Source organism: Canis lupus, chromosome X, assembly GCF_003254725.2.
Source record: "Canis lupus dingo isolate Sandy chromosome X, ASM325472v2, whole genome shotgun sequence".
Lineage (NCBI taxonomy): Eukaryota > Metazoa > Chordata > Mammalia > Carnivora > Canidae > Canis > Canis lupus.
Genome location: NC_064281.1, coordinates 83,691,151 through 83,716,925, shown reverse-complemented (window position 1 = coordinate 83,716,925; position 25,775 = coordinate 83,691,151). Strand labels below are relative to the sequence as shown.

Here is a 25,775-nt window from a genome sequence, read left to right as displayed (position 1 = left end):
CTTCGAGAAGCAGCAGCACCGGTGAGACACGAGGTAGGGCCTCAGCGTGATATGAAGGCAGCTAGGCTGATCGCCGTTACTGTGGGCTGCTCAGCGGGTGGCTTTGGAAAGACAGGGCCAGTGTCGGGTCTCGTTCACCTCCCCGTGGGATAGTGTGGCCATGCTGCACAGTTCTGGTCCGGAGCCACCTTCTAGGGGACCTGGGGTGCCTGGCCCTAAACACGTTTGGTTTCCAAGTCACCTTCTCTACGCATAGTCCTCCAGCCCAGCGCAGAAAGGGGGCTCGGCAAAGCCAGCGGATATCCCCAGAACACAGTCCCCACTGAGAGCCAAAGGCCTCCTGCCTCCCAGGGGCAGCCCTGCTGGAAGCAGGCAGCATGCGTGGAAATCGGGGCCCCGTGTCCGGCCGTACGGCTCTCGGGGCAGGGCTCTGCAGGGCGCCAGCTGCCCTTTGGTGGCTGTCCACAGTGTGTGGGACGAATGGCCCCTTATGTCTACGTTTCAAAGCAGAGGGACTTTTAAGAGGGTTCTAGGAAGGAAGGCCAAGACTCCTGGGTTCTCATAAATCTTTTAATAAGAGTAAATGAAGAAAACATTGTAACAGTAAGTCCCATGGGGAAGAATTCTTTATCATTCAAGGATCTTCAACAACAGAAACACCGAAGACTAAAATTCAGGATGCTAAGTACACGAATGAATGACCATTTATTTCCAGAGGTGACTGTAGAAACCATTTCGGTACAATCAAAAGGTTTTACAAAACAGAGAAAACGCTTTATAAAATGCCCCGGGGCAGAGCGGGGGAATGAGCAAACTGGTGGGGGGTGGGGTGGGCATGGAGCACCCGAGAACCAGCTTGGCAAAATCCTGCCCCTCCCCCTGTCTGGGGGGCTTACAAAGGCTGGTTCAAAGGGGGCCCCTGGGAGGGGTGTGCCGAGTGCACAGGAACCCACCTGGGAATGGGGAGGGATTGAGGAGCAGGGCGGAGGCGTTTGCTGATTTCCTGGCAATATAAGACTACCTTGTTCTCTCTACCACAATAACACCGATATAAATGGAGAAGTCTTTATAGTACAAAACTCACACTGGAAGAAAGCAAATTTCCAAAACAACAGCTTTTACTTGAAACAACTTTTGCTGTGTTTTGTTTCGTGCCATGGGTAGCAAACCAGTGTACAAAAAAATGTCACAGACGAGAGCAACAAGAAGTGACTAGGTTTTCCTGAGCACAAACTGGCTCACTCTATATACAGAAAAAGAAGGCTCACTCCCTCTCACCGACTCTACCCCCTCCAAGAGGGCAGGGCAGGGCAAGGCAGGGGGTGCAGTGGGAGGACCCCTCCCTGGGCTGGGGGCCTGTAGGACACCCTCTCTAAGCCGGCTCCTGGTCTACCAAAACCAGCACCAGCATCTTGCCCTGTGCTGTCATGCACAGTCCTCTTCTACCCCATCCCCCCTTCAGTTTCCCAGAGGACAGATGACTCTGGATCGAAAGGTCTACAAATCCAGGGAAGTCCTTCTGGCTGAGGTAGGGAGACAAAGGGCTTTCCATTACACTTGAGCCACCTAGCTCAGCCCCGGTGCCCCACTCAGCCCCAACACCAGTGCATGGAGACAGGGTGACAACTTGCTGTCGCCAGGGAGCTGTGCCCATTCCACAGAACACTGAATTAGCCAGAAGCACAGAGTTAAACCCTGACAGAGGCTGTGGAAAAGGGTCGGATCTACTAGCTAGCCTGGAGGTAGCAGATGGTGACAAAGTACACTGCCCCACTTAAGCCAACCACCCTGCCAGTGGACAGAGGAATGCGTCCCTGGGCCTCTGAAAAGAAGATGGGCCCGACCATCTTTGGTGTACGGAACCAAATACTGGGAAGATGGAAGGGGCTGTGAGTAAGTGTGAACATCTCTGCTCTTTTGAGCAGCTACCACAAGCTGGCTAGCTAAGCGGACTGTTCTCATGGGCCCAGATGGGTGGCCCAGGCTACCCAGGGGCTAGAGAAGCACTCCTTTCCCTTTCTGGGGCTGTTTTAAAAGAAAATGTCCACTTCTATGATTGCTCTCAGACACACAGGCTGGTAGACGGCATATGGAAAGTTTGGCCAGGGTGGCTGGAGAACCTCCTTGGTACCACCAGGAAAGCCCTAGGCAGGAGCTGGAAAGCCTGGGCCCACTGGCATGGGAGTCAGCCTCCAAGGCAGGCTGCCCGAGGTGGGCTCAGGTTCTCTCTCTCCATGGGGCTGGGTCCAAGGTAACAGGTACAGATCACTTCGGGTGCTTGCTGCACCCCAGCACCTCAAACGCAAGCCACGAGCCCCTGTGCAGCCTGTGGACTGGGATCTCTCTCTTTTCCCTCTGCTTACCATGTTTTCGAGCCCACCTGGGCCCTGGGAGCCCCGCAGCTCACCTCCACCTCGCCCTTCCCCCAACCCTGACAGGTGTAGCTGTGTCCAGCCTGGCTGAGCCAGGCATGTGGCTTTCATGTTCATCTTTCCTTCCAAGTGGAAGCAAGGTATCAGCCAGAACGGGGCACTGTGCCATGGCCAAGGCAAAGGCGAGTGGTCTAGAGGCACGCCGCTGCAGGAAAGCCCAGGCTGACTAACAACCTGTGCCATGCCACAGACAGGGAGAGTGCGCGGTGTCACTATGCCATGGGTGGCATTCCGAAGCTGAGCACCTACCACACCTGGGCTGCTGGTCCCCAGCTGAGAAACCGTCTATCTGCCTACAGAAGACTCTGTGTTCCACAAGGGGACAGGACATGCCTCCAGAGGCTCTTCCCGTGACCTCCTTCCAACCTCTCATTTGGTAAAGAGCCAAGGGGCACTGAGGCCAGGCACATTTTCCCAACAGCCATCCCTACACGTGGAAGCCTGATGGTGGGCAGGGCAGATCCAGTTGCTCATGAGGGGTCCCTTCTGGAGGACAACCTGTGAATGGCATGAAGACAAACTTGGCCAAGCCCTCGAGGATGGCAGAAAATGAAGGTTATGCATCACGAGGAGCCCAAGGAGAGTACAGAAGAGTATTTGGTGTTCTCCCTCCAGCATCCCCTTCCCCCATGAGTCCTGGGAACTGATCATTTCTATGTTCTATGTTCGCAGGCCTCTGTAAGAAGGCAGTCCCTCCCACGGCTACTTCCCAGGCCTCACCTTGCTCCAAGAGACTCTCCTGCACTCTGCTGCTTTCTATAGGTCCGTCTGCTCAAATCACAACCACTGAGTCACTGAAGCTCAATCTAAGTCTATTGTAATACAGTAATATCTGGAATATGGCACCTGGCCCAGGGTGGCCAGGTTGCCTAGAGTGGGAGAGGGGAGGGGGGCCATCAGAGGAAGTCACTGAGCCATTTTTTCTGTTCTTAGGCAAACCAATTCTTAGAGCCCACAAGGAGTCAGTAAATGCCCAGCTGTTTCCCTCCTTGAACTCCATGCATGACTGAGCTCAAGTCTTTCAACAAAAGGTCTTCCTTTTGAAGCATTTGAACCTGCACCCATGGGAGCCTGACTTCTTGGTACCTCCTCTGCAACCCAGACATGGGCTTTGGGGGTGGGCTAGGTGGGGGAGTGTGTGATGCCCCCAATGCGAAACAATTCGGCACTGGATCTGGCTACGGTGACGACACATGTCCCTAGTTTCGGAAACAAGACCAGCAGGATCTGTATCTTCCCCAATCCAGGATGCTGACATAGCCAGTGAAAGCACAGAACTGATGGATAGGAGCCCCTAGGAAGACAGGCCCAAGGCAAGAATTCTCTGAACTCAAACATCCAAAAGCAAGGGAGCAAACAAATTAAAAAAAAAAACAAAAGCAAAAAACCCAACTCCAGCTTATCCTTCCTTGAAGCTGCCTTTTAAAGAGAGAGTGGGGGGTGGGAGGAAAAGAGGGAGGGAAGGGAGAAACATTTATGGGGCACTCAAGATTAAAATGGCATCTATTATCAAACATTCAACTAAAATGGAGCGTATGATTCAAATCACAGTTTTCTCACGTTACCACTTACATTGATTAATTTCTAACGCTCACTTCTGATCAGGATATGGGTCACTTTCAGCTCTCTCAAGCAGAATTTACCTGGGGTCCTGCCTAGTAAGAGTTGACATTTTGAACTTGTTCACTTTGGATCTGCCATTGCAGCAGCTCTCCATCCCCCCCCCCAATGGAATCTAGCCCTTGGGCCGAGGAGCACCCCCACCTCCCACCGCAGGCAGCATCTTGGAGGGAGTGGCTGGTTGGCTGCTTGCTTGGAGTCATGCGACACCAGTGGGAAGGCTCTGGCAGGTTCTATTTTGGCCAGGAGCTGGGAAATCCCTTGGCTCTCGGCTTGCCGCTGGTATAGAGAAACAAGGCCTCAGTATAGAAACAAGGCCTCGGTCCCATGAGGGTGGGGGAGAGGGGACGGTGCTGGAGACAAAAGGGGACCCCCATATCAGCCTGGAGGTCCCTGGCAGTGGAGAAATGAAACCCAACCCAATCTCACCACTTCAGTGCCAAAAGAGCTACTGCTTGTTGTTCCCTGTCCCCTCAACCAGCTGTTGTGAAAGCACCAACAAGCAGAGTGAAAGCCACTGACTACCATTGCCCATGTTAAGGCCACGAGGAGCCAAGGAGCAGGGAGGAAGAGCCTACGGGGGGGGGGGGGGGGGGGGGCGGGGAGGAAGAGTCCAGCCCTCAGCACAACACCCCAGGCTCCAGGAGAGATGTCCTGGGGTGGGGGGAAGAGCTGGGAAAGAGAGAGCGGTGGAAGAAAGGGACAGAGAGGAAGGAAAAAAGAAATATAACAAACATTCTACTGCCCTCTCCCCATGATTTCATCAAGAATTGGGTGTCCTCCAAGCCAGGTCAGGACTTGCTTCCTCAGGGAGAAAAAAAAAAAAAAAGACAAGCACCTTCAGTCTATTTTCTTGGCTGGAAGCCGGAGCAAATCCAGCAGATATTTACACAAGGGCCCAGCCATGTATGAGAACAGGATGACCAGCTTCCCGTGGGTCATGGTCATGAGAGTCTGGTGTCCCGAGGCCCAGATGCGATACCAGGGGCCGTAGAATGGGTCTGAGATGGCCGGACACAGCATGTTGTTCAAATTCACTTCGGTGACCTGCAGGGACAAGGGAGGTAGAGTGAGCGTTCACCATCCTTTGGCTTTCTCTGGCTTCTGCCAGTTCAGCCATCTCTACCTAATGGGTGGACTAGACAAGGAGGGATTGATAAATCCCCACCTGTTCATGATGGCATTTCTCTGCCCTAGGTTTTTGGGAGTGGGTCAAGGCTAGAGCCCCCGGGAGGTGACGGGAGAGGCCATCCAATGGAAAAGCTGTTGGGTTTAGGTCTAGAGCCTGTGGTCATTCCTAAGCATCTCCTATGTGCCTAGTCCCTGGAGGGGTGTCAGGGGATGACACAAGGGTCAACAGCATGGTTCCTGCCTCCACTTAACTGGAAACCAACCAAGTTGGCATGGGCAACCACACCTGACCTCAAACCAAACGGTGCTCACCAGGTTTCCCTCACCATGAGATCTAAGGAGGGTACAGAATGAGGACCGAGTCCTCAGAGAAGAGTTCACAAAGTCAGTGGCACCCTGGATGGACTCATGAAGGATGGATGGGGGTCATGGTGAGGAATGGAGTAAGCAGAGCCTTCCTTATAGGAGGCGTGGCAAGCGCCAGGCCTACAGGTGGGACTGAGCATGGTATGTATGGTGACATGAGGACACTGACCCCTCTGGGATCAAGCGGTCCCTGTGGAGAGCAGTCAGAGTAAGGTGTGAAAGTCATTTTGTTTCCTTCCTAGAGTCTGGGAGCATTCACCCCATTGGCAAAGAGCTCAAACTCTCCCCCAGGCAAACCAGAGCAGAGCAATACGCCGGGGGTCCAAGCGGGGGGGGGGGATAAGAAAGTGACTGCTTCTACAAAGGCACTGGTGACGTTGGTCACATGCCTTAATCCTGCGAGGTCCCACGAGGCTCCACATGGCTGATGCTACATTCATGCTGCTCGCGCACAAAACCAGACGTGCCACTCCTGCCCCGAGGACGGCCGCGGCACCTGCCTTCCAAAGCCCTTCAAGCCCATTCACGTTAGAGACAAGTCTTCGCCACCTCTCGGGGAGGCTGGGGGTCTGGTACCATGTCACAGAGGGATGGAGAGCTCTCTGCCCTCAAGCATGAGATGACTCACCCGGAACAGTGGCAGAGCCGGGACTTGAACTTTCGTCTCCTGACCCTCAGCCCCAAGCTCCTCCTCCTTCACCTTGCCACCGATAGATACCCATGCACTCAGCAGTTTGGGGCTCTGGATAATTCAACTACTGAGTCCAGCCATCATCCATGCTCCAGGCGGGTCTGAACACCCCAGAATGCCACAGGAGTTCCCGGACACGGCACTTCCACTAGCTACACAGCTTCAGGGCCTGGGAGCCAGCCCAGTATGGACCCAAGGTCGGAAGCCTCCTCTCCAGGCCTGGGCCAGGGTCAAGGTCCTGCCTCCCTGTCCCAACAGGGTCCATAGCAAACCACTTTCCAGTTGCTCACCGTTTCGGACCCAGGTGGTCCTGAGTGAAGGGCCTCTTCACCTCCCCAGGGATGAAAGAAACAGCTAGTACTGAAGGCTTCAGAAAACTCTTTGGAGAGGCCTAGGCCATGGATCATAAATCAGCCACCTAGACACAACAATCTGACATCCTGGCCTTTGGCATCTTGTATTTTCAAAACAAAACAATATACCAGCGCCAACCAGGATTATCAAGATTTATGGAGAACTCCACACACAGGGGATCGAAGGGGATAGAACCAAACTTACCAGGCCCAGGATCTGCAAGACGCTGAAGTGGTAAAAGAACATGAGGCCAGTTGAGAGAAGGGCCCACCGGAAACTGCTGAGAGGCTCTGGGGTGTAAGCACCTGGAGGAAAAGAGGACACGGTGAGACTCATTGCTCCTCTGCCCCGCTAGGGTACAGGCGCTGAGGCCATGGCCACCACCAGCAGACTGCACCCTCCTGCTGCTTAGTGACATCTACTTAGATGACTTAGGCAATTCCAGATAGCCCCCTTGGCAGCCTCTGTCCTGCAACATACTGCTGGGGCCATTACAAAGGCAAGGTTTTTTTAAAGATTTTATTTATTTATTCATGAGAGACAGAGAGAGAGGTAGGTGCCCTGCAGGGAGCACACTGTGGGACTCGATCCCAGGACCCCAGGACCCCAGGATCATGACCTGAGCCAAAGGCAGATGCTCAACCACTGAGCCACCCAGGCGTCCCTGAGGATTTTTTTTTTTAACAATAAAAGGAATGCATGCTCGTTAGAGAAAATTTCAAAAATGTCATAGAGGTAGAAAGGACATGGAGAAAATGAAGGAAAACACATCCCCAGCAGTCTACTGCCCACATGCGATGCTGCTAAACTTGTGGGTGTGTATGCTGGGGTTGTTTTCTCTGTGCCTCAGGAGTTGGGTGTTTTTTTTTTCCATCACTAATTGGAGTCTTAACTGTATATGTAATAGCACATCCTTCACTTTCACGGTTGTTTTCATCTTTCCCTCATGTTTCTAAGGAGAGATGTCATTGAGGAAGGACAGCATGGTGCTTAAGAAAGTTTGCTTTCATGCCCCACAGATTTGGGTTCAAATCTAAATTGACCACATACTGGCTGTATGGCCCTGGGAAAGTTGTTGAAATTCCCTAAGTCTCAGTTTTCCTGTCTGTAAAATAAGGATAACAGTCCTACCTCTTAGAATTGTTACAAGGAATGAAGGGAATAATGTACCAAGCTCTTGGGGTTTAGAATTGGGTACGATGTGAGTGTTTAATGAGTATTAAGATGCTATCATTAGCACATCATTATTATGCTTCGAATAACTAGAGAATGTGCCATATCTAATGGCCATGCCATTTCCCTGACCGTCACACAACTCTCTCCCCCTGGAACAGTGAGAATTGTGTATGTTTCTTCCAGCATCCCTAGGAACTACCCTCCCAGTAGGCTTGGATGCATTCCAGAGCTTACAGAGCAGGGATATGGCTTATAGGATGTTGTGGGGTGTCACTCTGAATGGGGACTTGGGCAGTGGGGTACTCCAGAATGAAATGAAGCTGCAACCCTCCACCCTAAGGCAAGAGTGGCAACATTATGTCCTGGAGTAGTATTTTTCACAAGTTGGTCTTTCACCGATCCATCCATTCATTCACCAGTTATGAGGCACCTAATATGTTCCATGCCATGTGCCAACCTTTAGGGATAGGAAGATGAAGAAGACGGGCTCCCTACAGTCCCAGACTCATAGTCTGCCAGGGTGGGGGGAGGCAGACACACCAATCAACAATTAGAAAGCAGTATGGTGGCATGACACCTGTGATCTGTGCCACATTATCCTGGGAGGACAGGAGTGAGCTGAGGGATTGGGGAGGAGGCATAGGAACAAGGCCTACTTCTCCATAGAGGGGGCACAGAGCAGTCCTGAAGGTCAAATGGGACTTAACCAGGGCCCAGGCACCCAGAGCCAGCAGTTCGCACAAAGGCAGATATGCAGACATGAGCTCCTGGGTGAAAGGCAATTCAGAAAACTATGGGTAAGAGTTGGGGCTGCAGTGGAGAATGTGGTAGGGTGGTAAGCAGGAGTAAGACTCAGACTTCAGCTGAGGGCTGGTCTGAGACCTTAGAAGCCATGCTGAGGGGCCTATGGGCACCATCCCATACCTGCAGGGTCATGAGCCCTTATGCCCCAAGTTTCAGGTAGGCAGTTGGCAGCAGGAGAATGGCCAGAGACTAAAAGTCATTAAGGATGCTAGAGACTGGCCAACTAGAAAGCCCATGCCCCATCTGAAGACGGCAACCACCACTCAGCTCCATTCAACCACTGCCCTGCCGGGACGGGTTCCCAGAGTTGCCAGTTTTTTTTTTTTCTTCAGTTTTGCAAGAGGAGCCAGAAATATGAACTTTTGTGTGGAATTTCCTGATTTTTAAATGTTGGCAAATAATTCCAAGTATTTTAAGAATGCTCAATGGACCCAACAAAACACGGCTTCATGGCTGGATTTCAGCCCGTGGATGGCCAGCTCTGAGATCTGCCATGGAGCCATGGAAAGCAGCAGGAAAGGTCCCAATGGCCAGCATGGGTGGTGGGGGGGAGGACTGGACAGAGACCATCGAGGCACAGGGATGGATAAGGAAGCTGCTGCAGGAACCCAAAGAAGGAAGGGGATGGGCGGCCCTCAAAGGTCATAGTGGTAGGACTGGAGAAAAGTGGAGGAAAATCTCGCCAGATGTGAGGGATGTGGTGAGGACGGACAAATCTTGAGAATCTTCTGGCTCAGACCTCACTGGGCTGATGGTGCCATTGATCATGATGGGAGAAGAGAAGAGAGACAGGGGCAGAAGGTAGGGAGATAATGAGGCCAATTTCAGACATGTTGAAATAGAGGTGTCTGCAGGGAATGTTCCTGGGAAACACAAGGTGGGTGGCTTGTGAGCATGGGCCCTGGAGCCTAGAGACGCAGCTTTTCAAATTCTGGCTCTTGTCACTTATCTTGTCCAGACCTGGGACAAGCCTCTGTATCTCTGGGACTCAGTTTCACTCATCTATAAAATGAGGTGCTTCTGCCTACTTCACCAGGTTGTTGGGGAGATGAGCTGCCCTGATTTAAGTCACTTCGTAGTGTCATATTGGGGAGTTAACAAGTGGCGATTCTTCTAATTATTATAATGAGTCACACACTCAATGGAGAAGATGGGGCTGAACATCCAGATGGAGGTGTCAGCAGCACCCGATGGCCACTAAAGTCACAGGGGCACATGTAGACTAGAAGAGGAAGGGCGGAGGCAGAAGACCAAGGAACACCATGGGGGTGAGAGTGGGGGGTGTGGAGGGGGAAAAGGAGTGAGGTGGGCGGGGGCTGAAGTCAGGTGGGTCTTCTGGGGCTTGCTGTAGGAACTAGAGCCAAGCTCACAGCACCTTTGAGTCAGAAGGCCCTTGGAGAGTGTCAAACTCATTCCTCCAGTTTAGAGATGGAGACACCAAAGACCAGGAGATGGATCGTGCCACCGCAAAGTCAGAGCAGGGCACTGGGCTCTCAGATGCTGCCAGGCTGCCCACTGCTTAGTGCCCCTATTGCCACTTGTCCAGACTGACACCACAGCATGTTGTACAGTCTCTTTCCTCGTCTGTCTCCCCATCTAGACCAGAGGGCCCCGGGGAGGGGGACCTGGTCGGATTCATTGCTGTGTTTCTAGCATCTAGCACAGCACTTGGTTGGTGAAAACACCTCGAGTTACACACTTAGACTGTGTGTGCGCCCCTTCCCATCTGCTGAATGAACGGGAGTTGGGCACCGTGTGGTTCCCTTGGCTGCTGGAGACGCTACAGGGAAGAGGGAACCCAGAGGACCAACAGGTGCACAGGCTCCCACTCCTGCCTCTGGAGTCGGAGCCATCTTCCCCAGGTGTCCTTTCCTCCAGCATCCGCGTGGCTCCCCCTGCTGGCAGCTGGGCAGGTCCCGGGGGCCAGGGGGTGGCTGAGGGAAAGGGACAAGAGGGGGCAGCCAGGAGGTCCCCAGCCTAGAGGCAGCACAGCCACAGACCTGTGGAAAGCCAGGATGGCTGAGGCCACAGACCTCCAGGCAGCCCATCTCCTCGCTGCACTACTCACCTGCCCTGCAGTCCCCACCTCCCACTCTGGGGGAGAGGCACATGCAGACACTGCCTGGGGCTGCTGTTCTCACAGGTCCTTGCTCCAACCCCCACTCTGCTACCATCCGCTCTTGTTTGCCCAATCGGCCCCACGCCAGACTGTCAGTGCTATGAACAAGAAGCTGCATCTGAACCCCCCTTCACTTCCAGCACCCTGTACATGGCAGGCATCCCAAAAATCATCAGTGTGTGAGCGAATCAATGGCACAGACCTTCCGGAAGATCATCAGACTATATAAAGCCCTTTGGCTTGGCAAAGGACTTTGAGGACTTCCATCGAATACCATAAGAACCCAACAGACCGCCCTTATTTGCACAAAGATATTTATACCTGGAACAACGTGGGACTCGGAAAGAAACCAAATGGGGGAGGTAAGGTGAACTCTGGCACCTCGATATTGTGTAACCACCATTCAAATGACAACCAAACTATGAGCCTGTGTAGAGAAGTCTCTGGCTAGTAAGGGCAAGTGTTGAAGGTAGAACACCAAACAACATGCCAGGGATGGAAAAACAGAGCCTAACAGCTTAAAATCAAGGGCTTGAGGGCGGACAGCCCCGGGTGTGAATCCCACCTCTGCTACTGCCTATGGGAGTAGCCAAGACAGATCGTGCTGCCCCCTAAGACCCTTTCTGAAGACTGGAGGTAACATCCATCTCTGGGGGCCCCCGAGTGGGATGAGAGATACAGAAAAGTAAATAGAGCTGCTCGCCTGGCACACAGCAGGAGGCTGCTATTTTTATCATGGCAAAACCAAGCCATCCAAAATCTCCAAAAAGACTGGGAGAAGCCAGGGAATCTTGCAAAGAGGTGATCTTCCCTCTGAAGGGTAGGGCTGCGGGAGGCCTTGCCTGTGGTTTCCACTGCCTTTTCACTTGTTAGTTCTTTTCATTGTAAAGATAATCAAAGATTTCATTTCTCTGAAAACTTATTAAAAAAAATCCAGAAAGCAAGCATGCACCCTGAGAATAAATGATCCACTCTACATAGATATATGCAAATTGTATGCAAACGCACATCATTCCTTTTTTCCCATATACCTGAATGTGGCCCTTGGGATAATCTGAGTGAAAAAAACAGTTTTTTTCTAAAGGAAAAGAGAAACTTAAGCACTTTTGGAAAAATTAAACACATAAAACTTTTTTTCCCGACTTTAAGAAAGAAATGTGACATTTTCTGCTAGCATTGTGTATCCCAGGAGGATAGAAGCATTTCATCTCTAAAGGTAGGGGGAACCAAGATAATAGCTTTCTCTGAAATCGATTTCTGCCAGAAGGAAGTGTCATGCGTGCTGGAAAAGAAGTCACCCACACCACCAGCAACAGCAGAGACAGATCCCCAGGAGGCCTCCCAAGGGCCCTTTCTCCCGTCCTATAATCTTACCCACAAAGGACTTACACCAAGGAGATGAGGCTGCACAGGGTAGCCTCCCATTCCCCACTCTCTGTCCTGCTCCCTCTGACTCATTCACTTCCACGAGCTATCCATTCAGAGTAAACACTGGGGACCAGACCCCATGCCTGGTGGTGGGGATAAGGAGGCAACAGTCCCGGCCCCTGACAATTGCCCAGCACTTAAGAGCAAATGATGATGGAGTGGGGGAGGGAGGGGCATGGTGCTCTGGTGGCTCAGTTGGTTATGTATCTGACCTTGGTTTCAGCTCAGGTCATGATCTTGGGGTCATGGGATAGAACCCCGTGTCGGGCTCTGTGCTGAACATGGAGCCTGCTTCTCCCTCTCCTTTAGCTCCTCCTCCCCCACTCAGGCTCTCTCCCTCTCTCAGATAAACAAATAAATAAAATCTTTAAATAAAGTGAATTATGAGATGGTGTCATCAGGTTAGCACAGTAAGTAATGGGGACACAGCAGGGACAGCCTAGGTGGGTTTTGAAGAAGCACAAGAAGAAGCTGGGGTCAGGGCCAAGCAGGAGGGAGAGGGTACTCTGGGTGGCGAGGACAGCCCACCAACAGGTGTAGAGGTGTGACATGGCATGCTGTTTGCATGTCAGCTCAAGCAGGTCTGTGTTACTGGAACATAAAGTGGGAGGGGACGTGTGTCAAGAGATGCAGCTGGAGAAACCAGCAAGTGGGGTCAGGTCAGGAGGAACCTCACTGGCCATGGCAGGGAACTTGGCCTTTATGATGCACGTGATGACATGCCACTGAGAGATTTTAAACAGGGGGTTGCTCAGCCTGCTCTGGACATGGGGATGAGAGGCTGGAAGGGGGGTAAGATCAAAGACCAGTTCAGACACAGCCACAGGTCCCAGATGACCTGGCAAGTGGCCAGACACGAGGGAGGCAGCTCCCAAGTTACTGACTTCACTAGCTGATTTAGGAAGTGGAGCACGCTGATGCTGAAGGCCTATGGGACATCCAAGTGGAGAGCTCAGGCGAGAAATGGCCTGCACATAGAGCTTTGGGTGTAGAGATTAACAAGAAGAGTCCACGGAATGAGATTAAAGCAGTGATCGTTGCCTGAAGAAAGAAACTCACCCCCACCACCACCCACAAAAAGGATCAAAGACAAGATGAGCCTGCTAGCCACACATGACAACTTATGTATAAAGGAGTTCAAATGAAATACATTTAGTGATCTGGTTCCTCGGCTGCACCAGCCACATTTCCAAGTGCTCTATAACCACATGTGGCTAGTGGCTACCATACAGGGCAGTGCAGGCATAGAACATTCCCACCATCACAGAAAACTCCACTGGGAGCACACTTCTCTATAGAGGGAAAGACCAATACTACTCCTGGCTTCGGCAACATGTTGGTCATGTTCTCTCGGCTCTAACAATTTCAGGAGAAGTAGTGATGCAGGAGAGCTAGGTGCTAAACTCGGAAGAAAAGTTTTTTCAGCTGTCTAAGGCAAGGAAAGGAATTCCAGGAAAGGGGAATAGGATCTGCAAAGTCACAAAGAAATCATTATCCAAATTCCCAATACTTCTATCACTCCTGAATGTTACCTTCACCCTTTTGCTCTTACTCACCCTACCTCTCAGCCCACAAGGAGCCTGCTTCCTCTCTAGCCTTCCAAAGCAGTCTCACTGATTTTTCTCCTTCGGCCCCTCCAAGCAGAGTTAGTGACTTCTTTCTTTGCATTGCAATTCCCAGACTACTGACCCTCCTTTCTCCCTAAAACCCTACCACCACCATCCCATACCACCCACTACTCTTCCCTTGTGTGGTTGTCTACAGACATGGGGTCAGGGCCCTCAACATCCCTTGAGGATATTAGTACCTGGCATGCCACCGCTCTCTCCCAGACCATCCTTGTCCTATTTCTTGATAATTTCAACATATTCTTAGATGAACCTTCCAGGATTCCTGCCTCTGTTCAATGGCTCCCCCTCCTCAGTGATCTTGCCCTCTAGGGCACCTCAGCCACTGACCACCCCCCCCGCCATGGTCAGGCCTGAGATCTCAGTATTGTGAATATCTGCAATCCCCCATATGTCAAACATTCTCTCTTTCCAGCTTACACTCACACCCTGACCCTGACACTTTGACCCCACCAGAATCTGTGATCCGGAGGTCCCACCATCTTTATGCTATCCCTCATGGCTGCCACTTCCCTCCTTCAATTCCAGGGCCTGCCCTTCTAAGTATCCCTGGCATACACCTTTGACTCCACAGTGCTTCTCATGATTGGTGCCTCTCATGATTGTACTCATCTTGGGGAACAACAACAACAACCAGCCCTGGTTAAATTTCAATCTGCTCGTCTTCCTTGCTTGCACCCACACAGCTGAACATGTCTGGAGAAAAACAACAGTGCTGACAGTTCTCACTTCAAATTCGTGATCACAGACCTCAAGTGCATCCTTCATGTTGCCAGGCAATCACACATTTCCTCTTGTCCATTTACTCTCTCAGGCAACGATTGATATTTTTCCTCTCTTCTCAAACCTCCAATACATCTATCCCAACCTCACTCTCAGAGGATAAATTTGCCTCCTGCTGCACTGAGAAAAAAGAGATCAGGCAAAAATTTTCGATGTTCTCATGATTGCCTGTATGGATCTAACAGTAACTGGCTGCTGTGCTCTGCCTTCACCACCCCCACCCCCACCCACTGCAAGGGATGAACTGCCCTGGAGCTCAGCCAAAGCCAGCCTTCCCATTTATATGCAGATCCCAACCCCTTTCACCTACTGCAAACACCTGACCTCATATCCCTTCAAAATGCCCTGCAAGATTTATTTATGCTTAAATCATCCAATATGGTAGCTACTGGTCACGTGGCTACTGAGGCCTCTAGAGGTGGCTAGTTCGAATTGACAAGAGCTATTTGTGTAAAACACTGCAATTCAAGGGATCTAAAATGTCCTGGTGATCGTTTTAGACTGGTTACATTGGAACTATAATATTTTGGATATACTGGGTTAAATAAGATAGAAGATACTGTATTAAAGTTAATTTCACCAGTTTCTTTTACCTTTTATGAATGTGGCTACTAGAAAGTTAGAAATCATATAAACAGCTCACAATTTTTTTTTGACAATACTTGTCCATACTCCCTGGCCACAATTCCTCTCTTCCCATTCTCTCTTAACCTGCTCTAAAATTCAGCCTCCACTCCTACCCCACCCCATTCTCGCCCTACTCACTCCACCAAAAACAGCTCCCTGCAAGGTCACAAATTACCTTTCCACTGCTGAGTCCAATGGTCAATTCTCAGGCTTCATCCTAGGTGTACCCTTTCCTTCTGGAAACATTTTTCACCCAACTTCTGGATACCGCTCTTTGTTCTCCTGTTCCTCAGCCTACTTCTTCTCCATCTCCTCTAGCACCTCCTCCCCCTCTCCCTGACCTCTAAAACTGGTGAAGGGTCAGAGATGCAGAACTCAGAGATTTTCTCTTCTCTATATACTTTCATTCCCTAGGCAGTTTCGACCAATCTCATGGCTTTATTAGGATCTATGTCTCGATAACTCCAACATGCATATCTCAGCCTCCATCTCCAGGCTCACACAGCTCATAGCCTGCTAAATATCTGCACTGGAATACCCAAATGGGCATTTCACTTTCTTTTTTTAAGATTTTATTTATTTATTTGAGAGAGAGATCACAAGTAGGGGTAAGGGGTGGAGGGAGAGGCAGACTCTCTGCTGAGCAGGGAGCCTGATGTGGGGCTTGATTCCCAGGACCCTGGGATCATGACCTGAGCTGAAGGCAGACATATAACTGACTGAGCCACCCAGGCACCTGGCATCTCACTTTCATAAATCCAGCTTCTGACCTTAGTTCCTATGGTAGATCATTACAGATTGATCTCAAGTGAGTAGATCACTGGCTCCCAATATCCACATCTCTCCCACCCTGATTAGGCCACATGGCCCACCTGGCTCAGCCATGCATCTTGTTTTGACCAACAGGATATCATCAAAATAGATGCCATCAGAGGCTTGATAAGCATCTGTGCACTGGAGCATGCCCTCTTGGAATGCTGCCTTGAGACCCTTCATGCCATGAAAGGCCATGCTGATAGAGAGGCCCAGCCATCTCAACTGCTCCAGGTGAACCCAGGAAAGACCAGTAGAATATCTTAGTCAGCTTGGGCTACCATAACAAAATACCGTAACTGGGTGGCTTAAACAACAGACATTTATTTTTTCACAGTTCTGAAAGCTGTAAAGTCTAAGATCAAAAGGCACTGGCAGACTGGTGTCTGGGGAGAGCCCACTTCCTTTTTCACAGACAGCCACTTTTTTGTTGTATCCTCACAAGGAAGGACAGGCTAGGGAGCTCTCTGGCCTCTTCTTCTTAGAGCACCAATGCCATGCCTGAGGACCCCACCATCATGACCTAACTGAACGCTAACTACCTCACAAAGGCTCTACCTCCAAACACAATCACAATAGGAGTTAGGATTTCAACATATGAACTTAGACCTTATGAGGGCAGGGCACAAACATTCAGTCCATAACAAAGGAAGACTTAGTCCACCCATACACTTGTGAAAAACAGTAAGTCATTCGGTTTTGGGGAGTACCTCTTAATCCCTTTCACCAATTTTGCCCATCGCCCCAAGTCCTCTCCTCCCTGGCAACCAGTTTGTTCTCTGTTTCTGCTTGTTCATCTGTTTTGTTTTTTAGACTCTACATATAAACAGAATCAAAGGGTATTTGTCTTTTTTTTTTTTTTTACTTATTTCACCTAGCAAAATACCCTCTAGGTCCATCTGTGTTGTCACAAATGGCAAGGTCTCCTTTTTATGGCTGAGTAATATTCCATCGCGTGTGTGCATGTGTGTGTATCATGTCTTCTTTATCCATTCATCTACACTGATTGACACTCGGCTTGCTTCCACACCTTAGCACCAGTCTGCATTCCCACCAAGTCTCCAAGGCTTCCGTTTTCTCCACATCCTCACCCAACACTTGCTGTTTCTTGTCTTTTTGATACTAACCATTCTGACAGGTGTGAGGTGATATGGCACTGTGGTTGGAATTTGCATTTCCCTGATGATGAGTGCTATTTGAGCACCTTTTCATGTGTCTGTTGGACATCTGGATGTCTTCTTGGGAAAAAACATCTATTTGGGTCTTCTGCCCATTTTTAATTGGATTACTTGGTCTTTTGGTGTTTGGCTGTGTAAGCTCTTTATACATTTTGGAAACTGACCCTTTATCAGATACATCATTTGCAGATATTTCCTCCCATTCAGTAGGCTGCCTTTTTGTCTTGTTGATGGTTGCCTTCAGGGTGCAGGAACTCTGTAGTTTGGTGTAGTCCAGTAATGCCATTGCTTTAAGCCACTATGTTTTGGGATGTTTGCTACTTCTACCCCCTACCCACTCACCCCCCAAATAAAAGCAATAAACAAGTACAAATCCCTCCTCCTAGTCTTCCTGATCTCAGTTAGTGGTCTTCCATCTAAGTCACTCAGGTCATAAACCTTCAAAAGTCATCCTTGACCCCTCCTTCTCTCACACCCTACATCTGATCCATCAGCAAATCCGGTTGGCTGTACCTTCAGCATGTATCCAGAACCCGACAATTCTTCTCTGGCTCTCCTGTCAATACCCCAACCACTAGCATCTCCTGCCTCAGTTATTACAGACATCACTTACAGATTTCCCTGCTTCTGTCCCTGTCCCCTGTGGTCTAATTTCAGCATACCAACTGGGTGGCCCCTTTAAAAATTTATTTGGATCATGTGAGTCCACAGCTCAAAGCCCTCCAATGACTTCCCATCTCCCTAAGAATAAAATGCCAAGTCCTTACTACAGTCTGTGAGGCCTTATATAATCTGCCCCCTCAACTATAGCATCTCTCTGACCTCATCTACAACTTAACCCCTTCCTTCCCATGGCTCTAGACACACTGACCTACTTGCTGTTCCTGGAATATTCTAGAAATGGTCCTGTGTCTAGGACCTGTATACTTGTTTGCTCTTCTTGGCATATTCCTCCTCCAGGTATCCAACGGCTCAGCCTCCTGCCTCCAAGCCTTTGCTCAGATGTCACATTCTCAGTGAGATCTTGCCTTCAAATGAGGCTCTGCAGCCTCTCCAACCATTCAGCATCCCTGTACCCCTGATTCTGCTTTACCTCTTCCTCTATGGCACTTAATATTATCTAACTTACTGTACACTTCACTTATTTCTTTACTGTTTCCTTCCACAAGAATGTCAACTCCATGAAAGCAAGGATATGTATCTATTTTGCTCACTGCTTTATCCTCAGCAAGTGCCTGACACAAAGTAGGGGTTTGATACATATCTGTAGAAGGAATGAAGTGAGCAGCCCAGTATGTTAGAGAACTTTCTACAGTTCAGTATCATTTGACTATCATGTAGGAGAGAGGGATAAACAAGAGATGGAAGCCAGCTCACGATGAGTGCTGTTTGCCACATTAGGTATTTTGGACTTCACAAATCATCTTGAGATCTCAGTAAAAAGTAGGTTCCAGTGCAGTACGTCTGGGGGTGGGGACATAGAGTCTGCATTTCTAACTGGCTCCCAGGTACTGCTGGCCCGCAGACCATATTTTGAAGCAAGGGGTAGAGCTCACAGTCTGGCTGTGGACAGAAGTAGAGCGAGGCTAGAGGCAGGGACACCAGTGTTGAGGCTGCTGTGGAAGAACAAGTCAGGGATGATCCAATCTAAACTAAAGCAGGAGGGATGGGAATGAATTTGAGACATGATCAGGAGATTGAATTGACAGCAGTTGGTCACCAATGGGATATGGAAGAGAAGGGGTGTGAAGGGCCAATGATTATCTGCAGATTTTTGGCCAGGGTAATAAGTGGATGGTGGTACCACTTGATGGGATGGGGAACATGAAAGCAGGTCTGGGTTTGGGAACAGGGAAGAAAATGATTAGTTTAGTTCCCAATAATGATGCCATCCTATCTTTGTGCCCTCTACATAAGACACCTCCATTTTGAGCTTCAGCAAGCCTTTGCTACCCAGAAGATAAGGCCCTAAGGTCATCCTAAAATGACCACAGATGTGTGATTTCCCATTCTTGCCACTGAGCACAGGCTCAAGTCAGGCTTCCCTTCATCTAGGCATTTGACCAAATGAACTGTACCTTCTAATCTGTTGAAATGTATAAGAGACTGTCCTGGGGTATATGCCCATGTGGAAGGTCCATCTGGTTGACCTCCTATCCCGATGGGCTAGAAAGCCCACTCAGGCCAGGCTTTACCTTCAAAGTGCCTAAGTGGGGGATCCCTGGATGGCTCAGCGGTTTAGCGCCTGCGTTTGGCCCAGGGCGTGGTCCTGGAGTCCCAGGATCAAGTCCCACATCGGGCTCCCTGCATGGAGCCTGCTTCTCCCTCTGCCTGTGTCTCTGCCTCTCTCTCTCTCTGTGTGTCTCTGCCTCTGTGTGTGTGTGTGTCTCATGAATAAATAAAAATAAAATCTTTTTAAAAAAGTGCCGGTGTTCGGCGACCCACGCGTGGACCCTGGCGCGGTGTGCCCGTGGCCGCTGGAGGTAGTGATCCGCGGGCGGGCGACGTCGAGGAGGATCCCTCACAGCTTATCTTTCCCAAAGAGTTTGAAACAGCGGAGACATTACTAAATTCAGTTCATATGCTTCTGGAGCATCAAAAGCAACAGAATGAGAGTGCAGAAGATGAACAGAAACGTTCTGAGGTCTTCATGAAAACTTTAAATTATTATACAGCCCGTTTCAGCCGTTTCAAAAACAGAGACCATTGCCAGTGTCTGTAGCTTGTTGCTCCAGAAGAAACTTCATAAGTTTGAGTTGGCCTGTTTGGCCAGCCTTTGCCCAGAGACTGCTGAGGAGTCAAAGGCACTGATACCAAGCCTGGAGGGGCGGTTTGAAGATGAGGAGCTACAGCAGATTCTTGATGATATCCAGACCAAGCGCAGCTTTCAATATTAGTCTCCAAATATCTCTCCACTGCTGAGGGAACTGTGTCCCAAGCCTATCACCACTGACCAGGTGTCTGGAGCTGACTTACACGGAAATACTATTGCAGAAGACAGTTGGGCTTCCTTTGGCTAGAACAACTCAGCTTGGTCTCAGTTTAGGTTGTTATTTTAGACTTAACTCCTAGGTAACCTGGCCTTCCCTCTGGGAGGGGGAGGGGTGAGGTGGGGTGATGCGCACATAAGCTACACTAGTGACTACCTTCTACCACAGTTTTGGCACCTATGTTATTTTTAAATTGTTTTTGTTTAAAAAAATAAAAAGTAAAAAAGTGCCTAAGTGGGGGCTGACTGGCTAAGGTAACTTGAAGACCCACCTTCACCTCTGAGAATACCAGCCAGCCCTCTGCCAACAGCACACAGAGTGAGGGCCCTAAGCTGGCAAAGAAGCCACCAGGTAGGCCTGGCCTAGCAGATTCAGCACTGGAGTCCTGAGAGCCAGATCCCAGCTTCCACCCTCATCCATATAGGTGGATCGAAACCCCTCTCAGCAGCACTGTCCAGCCTGCAGGGAAATTTCAGGCCCTCTCTACCTTGCAGGAGCATTGTAGGAATAGAAAAGCCAAAGGAATATGGCAATACTCTACAGAAAAGCAGTATTTAAACAAAACACGCCACGGTGCCTCGCACAACCTATGTAGTTACTTGTCAGCCAGGTCTCTCGTGAGCTTTCAGGAAGTGGGGGGTAACTCTTAGATCATTTGAGCCAAGGAGGCCTAACCTTCAGCCTCTATCAGAATTCCTTAGGGGAGTGGTACTCAGATTTCAGCTGGCATCAGAACCCCTGGGAGGCCTTGTTACAAGGGAGCTTCCTGGGCCCCACCCCAGAGTTTCTGATTCAGTAGGTCTAGGGTGGGACCTAGAGTCAGTAGCCTGAGAATTTGTAATTCTAACAAATTCCCCAGCTAGGCAGCGGTTGCTGCTGCTGGTCCTGGGACCACCCTTCAAGAGCCGCTGTCCTCAAGAATTTGTAGAAAATGCAGATTCCTGGGTCCCGCCCCAGCAACCTGAATCCAGGACAGAGGCCCCAATCTGGTCCCGTGTGAGAAACACTGCTTTCTGGAAGCGGCTACAATTACAGAGGGAAGTACTTGGCTTAATCATCTGCTCCTACGAAGCACTCCTGAGCTCCAATTCCTTCCTCTTCTATGGGGAAAATCCCACAGCCATCAGACATTCTCCAATCCACCCCCCTGCATAAACCTTAGCCCCTGGCCAATTTTTCAAATTCCCCAGCTCTTCCCTCACCCCATGAACCCTGCAGGAGCCTTTGGAATCTGCCGGAGCCCCTGAGCCTTTCCCCCTGCCATCACCTGGCCAACAAAGTGGAAGTGGGAAGCCAGAGAAAGAGAACTTTCCTGGCATCCTAAGGCCAGTTAGACAAGAGGGAGGATGAGCTAATGGGAAGGGGGGGGGTGATGGAAGAGAAACAGGCAGAATGAGGTCAGTATGACCTTGGGGCCAGTTTGCAAGTCACTGGCCATAGTACTCTTGCTTTAACTATTGAAGAAATTAGCACACCGGCTGTATCCCAGCCCTCATCCTCCAGGGGGTAAGCTTAAAGTTTTTATACCCCAGTTTCCTGAAATGTCCCCATAGGGCATCTGATTTGCCTGTACTTCAAAATAACTTTCTTACCCTGTGTCAAGCCTGGGCATCCCCAGCTCCCCAATTCTGAAACAAGAGCTCCCTCTAGTGAAGTACGAAGGGTTTTCCAAGTAGCCAGGGCTTCTTCACCCTCCTGGAGCCAGGCAGAGATCTCCCTGGCAGCGTGGGGCACCAGTGAACCTCTCCGGAGAACAGTGTTTGGGATGCATAAAAGGCAAAAGTGTTACAAAAGAAGCCAGTAATAATAAAATGGAGTTACCAAGGAGCACCTGGGTGGCTCAGTCGGTTAGGCATCTGCCTTCAGCTCAGGTCATGATTCTGGGGTCCTGGGGTCCAGTTCTGCAATGGCTCATTGCTCAGCAGGGAGTCTACTTCTCTCTGAGCCCCTCACCTCCCTCTCATACTCTTTCTCCTCTCCCTCTCTCAAATAAATAATTAAAAATTTAAAAACCCAGAGTTATCAAGATAGGGTAAACAGATCTGTAATTATAGTACTTGAGTTTCTTTACTAATACATTTAATGAGATCTAGCAGCGAGTCTAACCACTACCATGATTTCAAGGCAGTGATGAGCATACACAGTGTTCTGAGCTGTCTGCCACCACTGTAATGTGACAGGAAGCCATCTGTGATGGCTACTGACAACAAAGTCACAGGTATGGCTAATGCCACTGGTGCCTGTTGCCTATCTTCATGTGCTACATTTCTGGCTGAGGTTGGGGGGAAAACAAGATTTTTTCCCCACCCAATTTAATGGATCCTGTAATTCCTTATTTGTGGACCCCATGTTAAAGACCCCTGCCTAAATAAAACCACCACACCCACCTAACCAAACCAACCCACAGGGATGAAGAAAAGGAGAGGGAGTTCCCAGAGCCAAAAGTTGGGTCACCAACCTGCAGGTCTAAAAGCGGTGTGGGTGTGTTCTTCCGCCCATCCTGCAGCTGACTTCCCTCCAAATCATCCCACTGGAACCTCTGGAAACCTGGTCCCACAATCGGCAAGTTCTTCTATACCTGCCACCTCCACACAGAATGCCCCTGGTACTTCTCCAACCTACAGAGACCTGCCTCTCCCCTAGGACACTGCTTCTCCCTCTGGCTGCTCTGAGCAGAAGCTCTTTCTCCTCCTCCTCCTCCTCCTCCTCCTCCTGTGCTCCCTGAAAGCTTGTGTTGGAAAGGAGGGGAGGTATTGAAGATTACCCCTCTCATTATTGTTTCTGGATGCTTACTCTTCTTTCCTTCTTTCAAGCTTCACTGAGCTTACAGTCTCCCTCTTTACATCAGGCTTTTTCCTGCCCAGCACTGCTCTGGGGTGGTTTCCACATCTGTGCCAGGGGCCCACTTCTAATATCCTGACCTCATGGCCTCTTGAATGTTCTCAACTCCACACATCTGCACCTCTATGCCGCCTTCCTACCCACAACTGGCTTCAGGGAGCACCCCCAGCCACCCAGCCTCATTTATGTTCATCTGACCACAGCCTCCCATGGTGTCAGATGCCACATCCTCATTTCTACTGTGTGCACACCCATGCACCACCTGGTGACCTCTGATCCCTTGATTCCCACCCCCACGGACCTCCTCCTTGCTCTTCCTTCCACACCACCTTGGAACCCATGACCAATCCCTTGAATCTGCCCCCTCAAATCCCAGGTGGGCAGAGGGCACTCTTTATCCCTGTTGCCCCATACTTCTCCCTACCCCCGTTCTCACTAGCTCATCCCCAAGGGGTAGCCTACTAAGAGTGATAACCTAAGAGAGAGCTCAGACCACATTTTAGGAGATTGGTAGGCAGAGTCCTGTCACATTACGGTGGTGGCAGACAGCTCAGAACACTGTGTATGCTCATCACTGTCTTGAAATCATGGTAGTGGTTAGACTCGCTGCTAGATCTCATTAAATGTATTAGTAAAGAAACCCAAGTACTATAATTACAGATCTGTTTATCCTATCTTGATAACTCTGGGTTTTTAAATTTTAACCTTAGCAGACAGAAAGCATATGAGTACAAATTTATAAGGTGTGAATTACATGATGGGTACTACTCTAAGTGCTTTGCATACATGAACACACTTACTGCTTATCCACACCCTTTGAGGAAGTACTACTACTCTTATTTTATAGATGGAGAAACGGAAGCAGAGAGAAGTTAAGGGACTCAGTCAAGGTCACACAGCTAAGTAAGTGACAGAACTAGGTTTTGAAACCAGATTGGTCCCACTTCGTAATCGGCAGCATGCACTTTTCATTGTGCACATCTCAGAACTGTCTCATTGGCAGGTAGCCAGGCCTGTTCAAACTTCCTCTCAAGCTTCTCTGTTCCTTTGACTAGGTGGGAAAGAAGTTCAGGCCCAGTCTACAAATCTGACCACTTCAGATGGTTAGCGTCTGGAGCAGAAAGCTCACTTAGGTGTCAAGACCAAGCTTCAGGCTTTACCCCAGATAGCGAACGTAGCCCTGCCTATGCTGGAGGTGCTGGGTGTCTGAGAGGCTAATCAAAAAGTAAGCACTCTATTTCCCATTCTGTTACTGCTCCTTGGGTGATCTGCCCTTGGTTGGAAACCCAAAAGGAGGAAAGTGGGTGGCAGGGTTACCAAAGCTCTGTCCCAAACCCCAAACATCCCTCACTTTCTGGATCTTCCACACCATTGACCCTATTACTTACAAAGCCCCAATCTTAGGACCTCAAGCCCGAGGTCCTGTGCCTCCATGCAGGCTGCTGAGTCCTCCTGGCAAAAATGGAGCAACTGTACAGACCAGTGTGGGGAAAGATGGGGGGAATCTGCTTCAGGGGGCCCCCTGCTGCACTAGCCACAAAACTTATAGAGCTACACTGTCAGATATGGTAGCTATAGCTGCTCAAGACACACAGCCTTTTCAATTTCAATGTAAATCCATTAAGCTGAAATCAAACAGAAAACTTCCTCGGTCCTACTTCCTGGGTTGCACTAGCCATGTGTCCTCTGCTCAGGGGCCACACAGAGCAGCGGTTACCATACCGAGCAGAGCTGATATAGACCATCTCCATGGTCACCGAGAATTCTATTGGGCAGTACGCCAACAGTCTAGACTTGTCTCCTTCTCCCACCTCCCTCAACACTCATTCCTCTTGCTGGTGCCCATCTCCATTCACTGCAAAGCCCATTCCTTCTCAGCAGGGGTCTGGCACCTATGAGTCCTCCACTCCCTTGGCTCCCTAGTACCTGCCATGTTCCCTCTCACTACTGGCCTTCATCATAGCACCTGAATGTGCCCAGCTTTGGGCAGAGAGGAAATGAGAGGAGGGGGAAAGTAAAGACAGGAAGAAGTGGAAGGGGGAGGAATCTCTCCCTTAGCTCTGTAACACTCTTCACCCCTCTTTCCTTAACAGCCTTCTCTTTCTCTCCCATCCCCATGTTGCCAAAGGCCTTACTTTGCCAGAACTCTGAAACAACGTGACGCTCATGATCACTATGACTTGATGAACCTTTCTCCTGCCTTAGCTTCCAGGGCAACCAGCCACTCCTTCTACCACTCTGATGGTTCCTGTAATCTCCTTGTGCTCCTCCTCTTTTATCCACTAGTCACAGGCTGATGTTCCCCAAGGCCTTTTCTCCAAGTTCTGTTTCTTCCCCACAGACAACGTTACCCTGGACGATCTCAGCCGCTCCCATGTCTGGATGTACCACCTCTATGGCAATGACACTGAAGTCAGCCTCCAGCCCAGACTCTCCTGAACAGCTCCAGAATATTACATCTGACTGCCTCCTGGACATCTCAGCCTGATAGCCTAGAAGTGTCTCAAACTCAAGCGTAAAAACAAAAACAGAAACAACCTTCCTAAAACATGTTCCTTCCCTCTGTGGCCCTTCTCCATTAGGGCAACCTGTCTCTCCCAGCCACCTGGGTGGAAATCCTGGGGCCTCGTACTCTGTCCTCTCCCTCACTTCCATAGCATCTTAATTATAATGAATACTGTCAATTTAACTATTTAGGGTTCTTAATTTAAATTAAAATAACAATGATCTTAATTGTAGATCCTCATTTCCTGAAAAGATGAAAAAAATGATACTACTGTCACCTAGTGGCGAA

General features: G+C 49.8%; 1 protein-coding gene and 1 pseudogene across 14 annotated transcripts in view; one reads left to right on the top strand and one right to left on the bottom strand.

Annotated features, from left to right (window-relative positions):
- Nucleotides 1-556: 556 nt before the first annotated feature.
- Nucleotides 557-25,775, bottom strand: part of TMEM164 (transmembrane protein 164) — a 198,794-nt gene continuing 173,575 nt past the window's right edge. For all 14 annotated transcript variants that reach the window (XM_025431456.3, XM_049107249.1, XM_049107246.1 and 11 more), the window contains 2 exons: nucleotides 6,799-6,899; nucleotides 557-5,099 (listed from right to left, as the gene is read on the bottom strand). In XM_025431456.3, coding sequence (XP_025287241.1) covers nucleotides 4,893-5,099; nucleotides 6,799-6,899 — 308 coding nt within the window. In that variant the 3' untranslated portion in view covers nucleotides 557-4,892. The remainder of the gene's footprint in view (nucleotides 5,100-6,798; nucleotides 6,900-25,775) is intronic.
- LOC112649060 (DNA-directed RNA polymerase II subunit RPB4-like) lies at nucleotides 18,529-20,309 on the top strand (annotated as a pseudogene).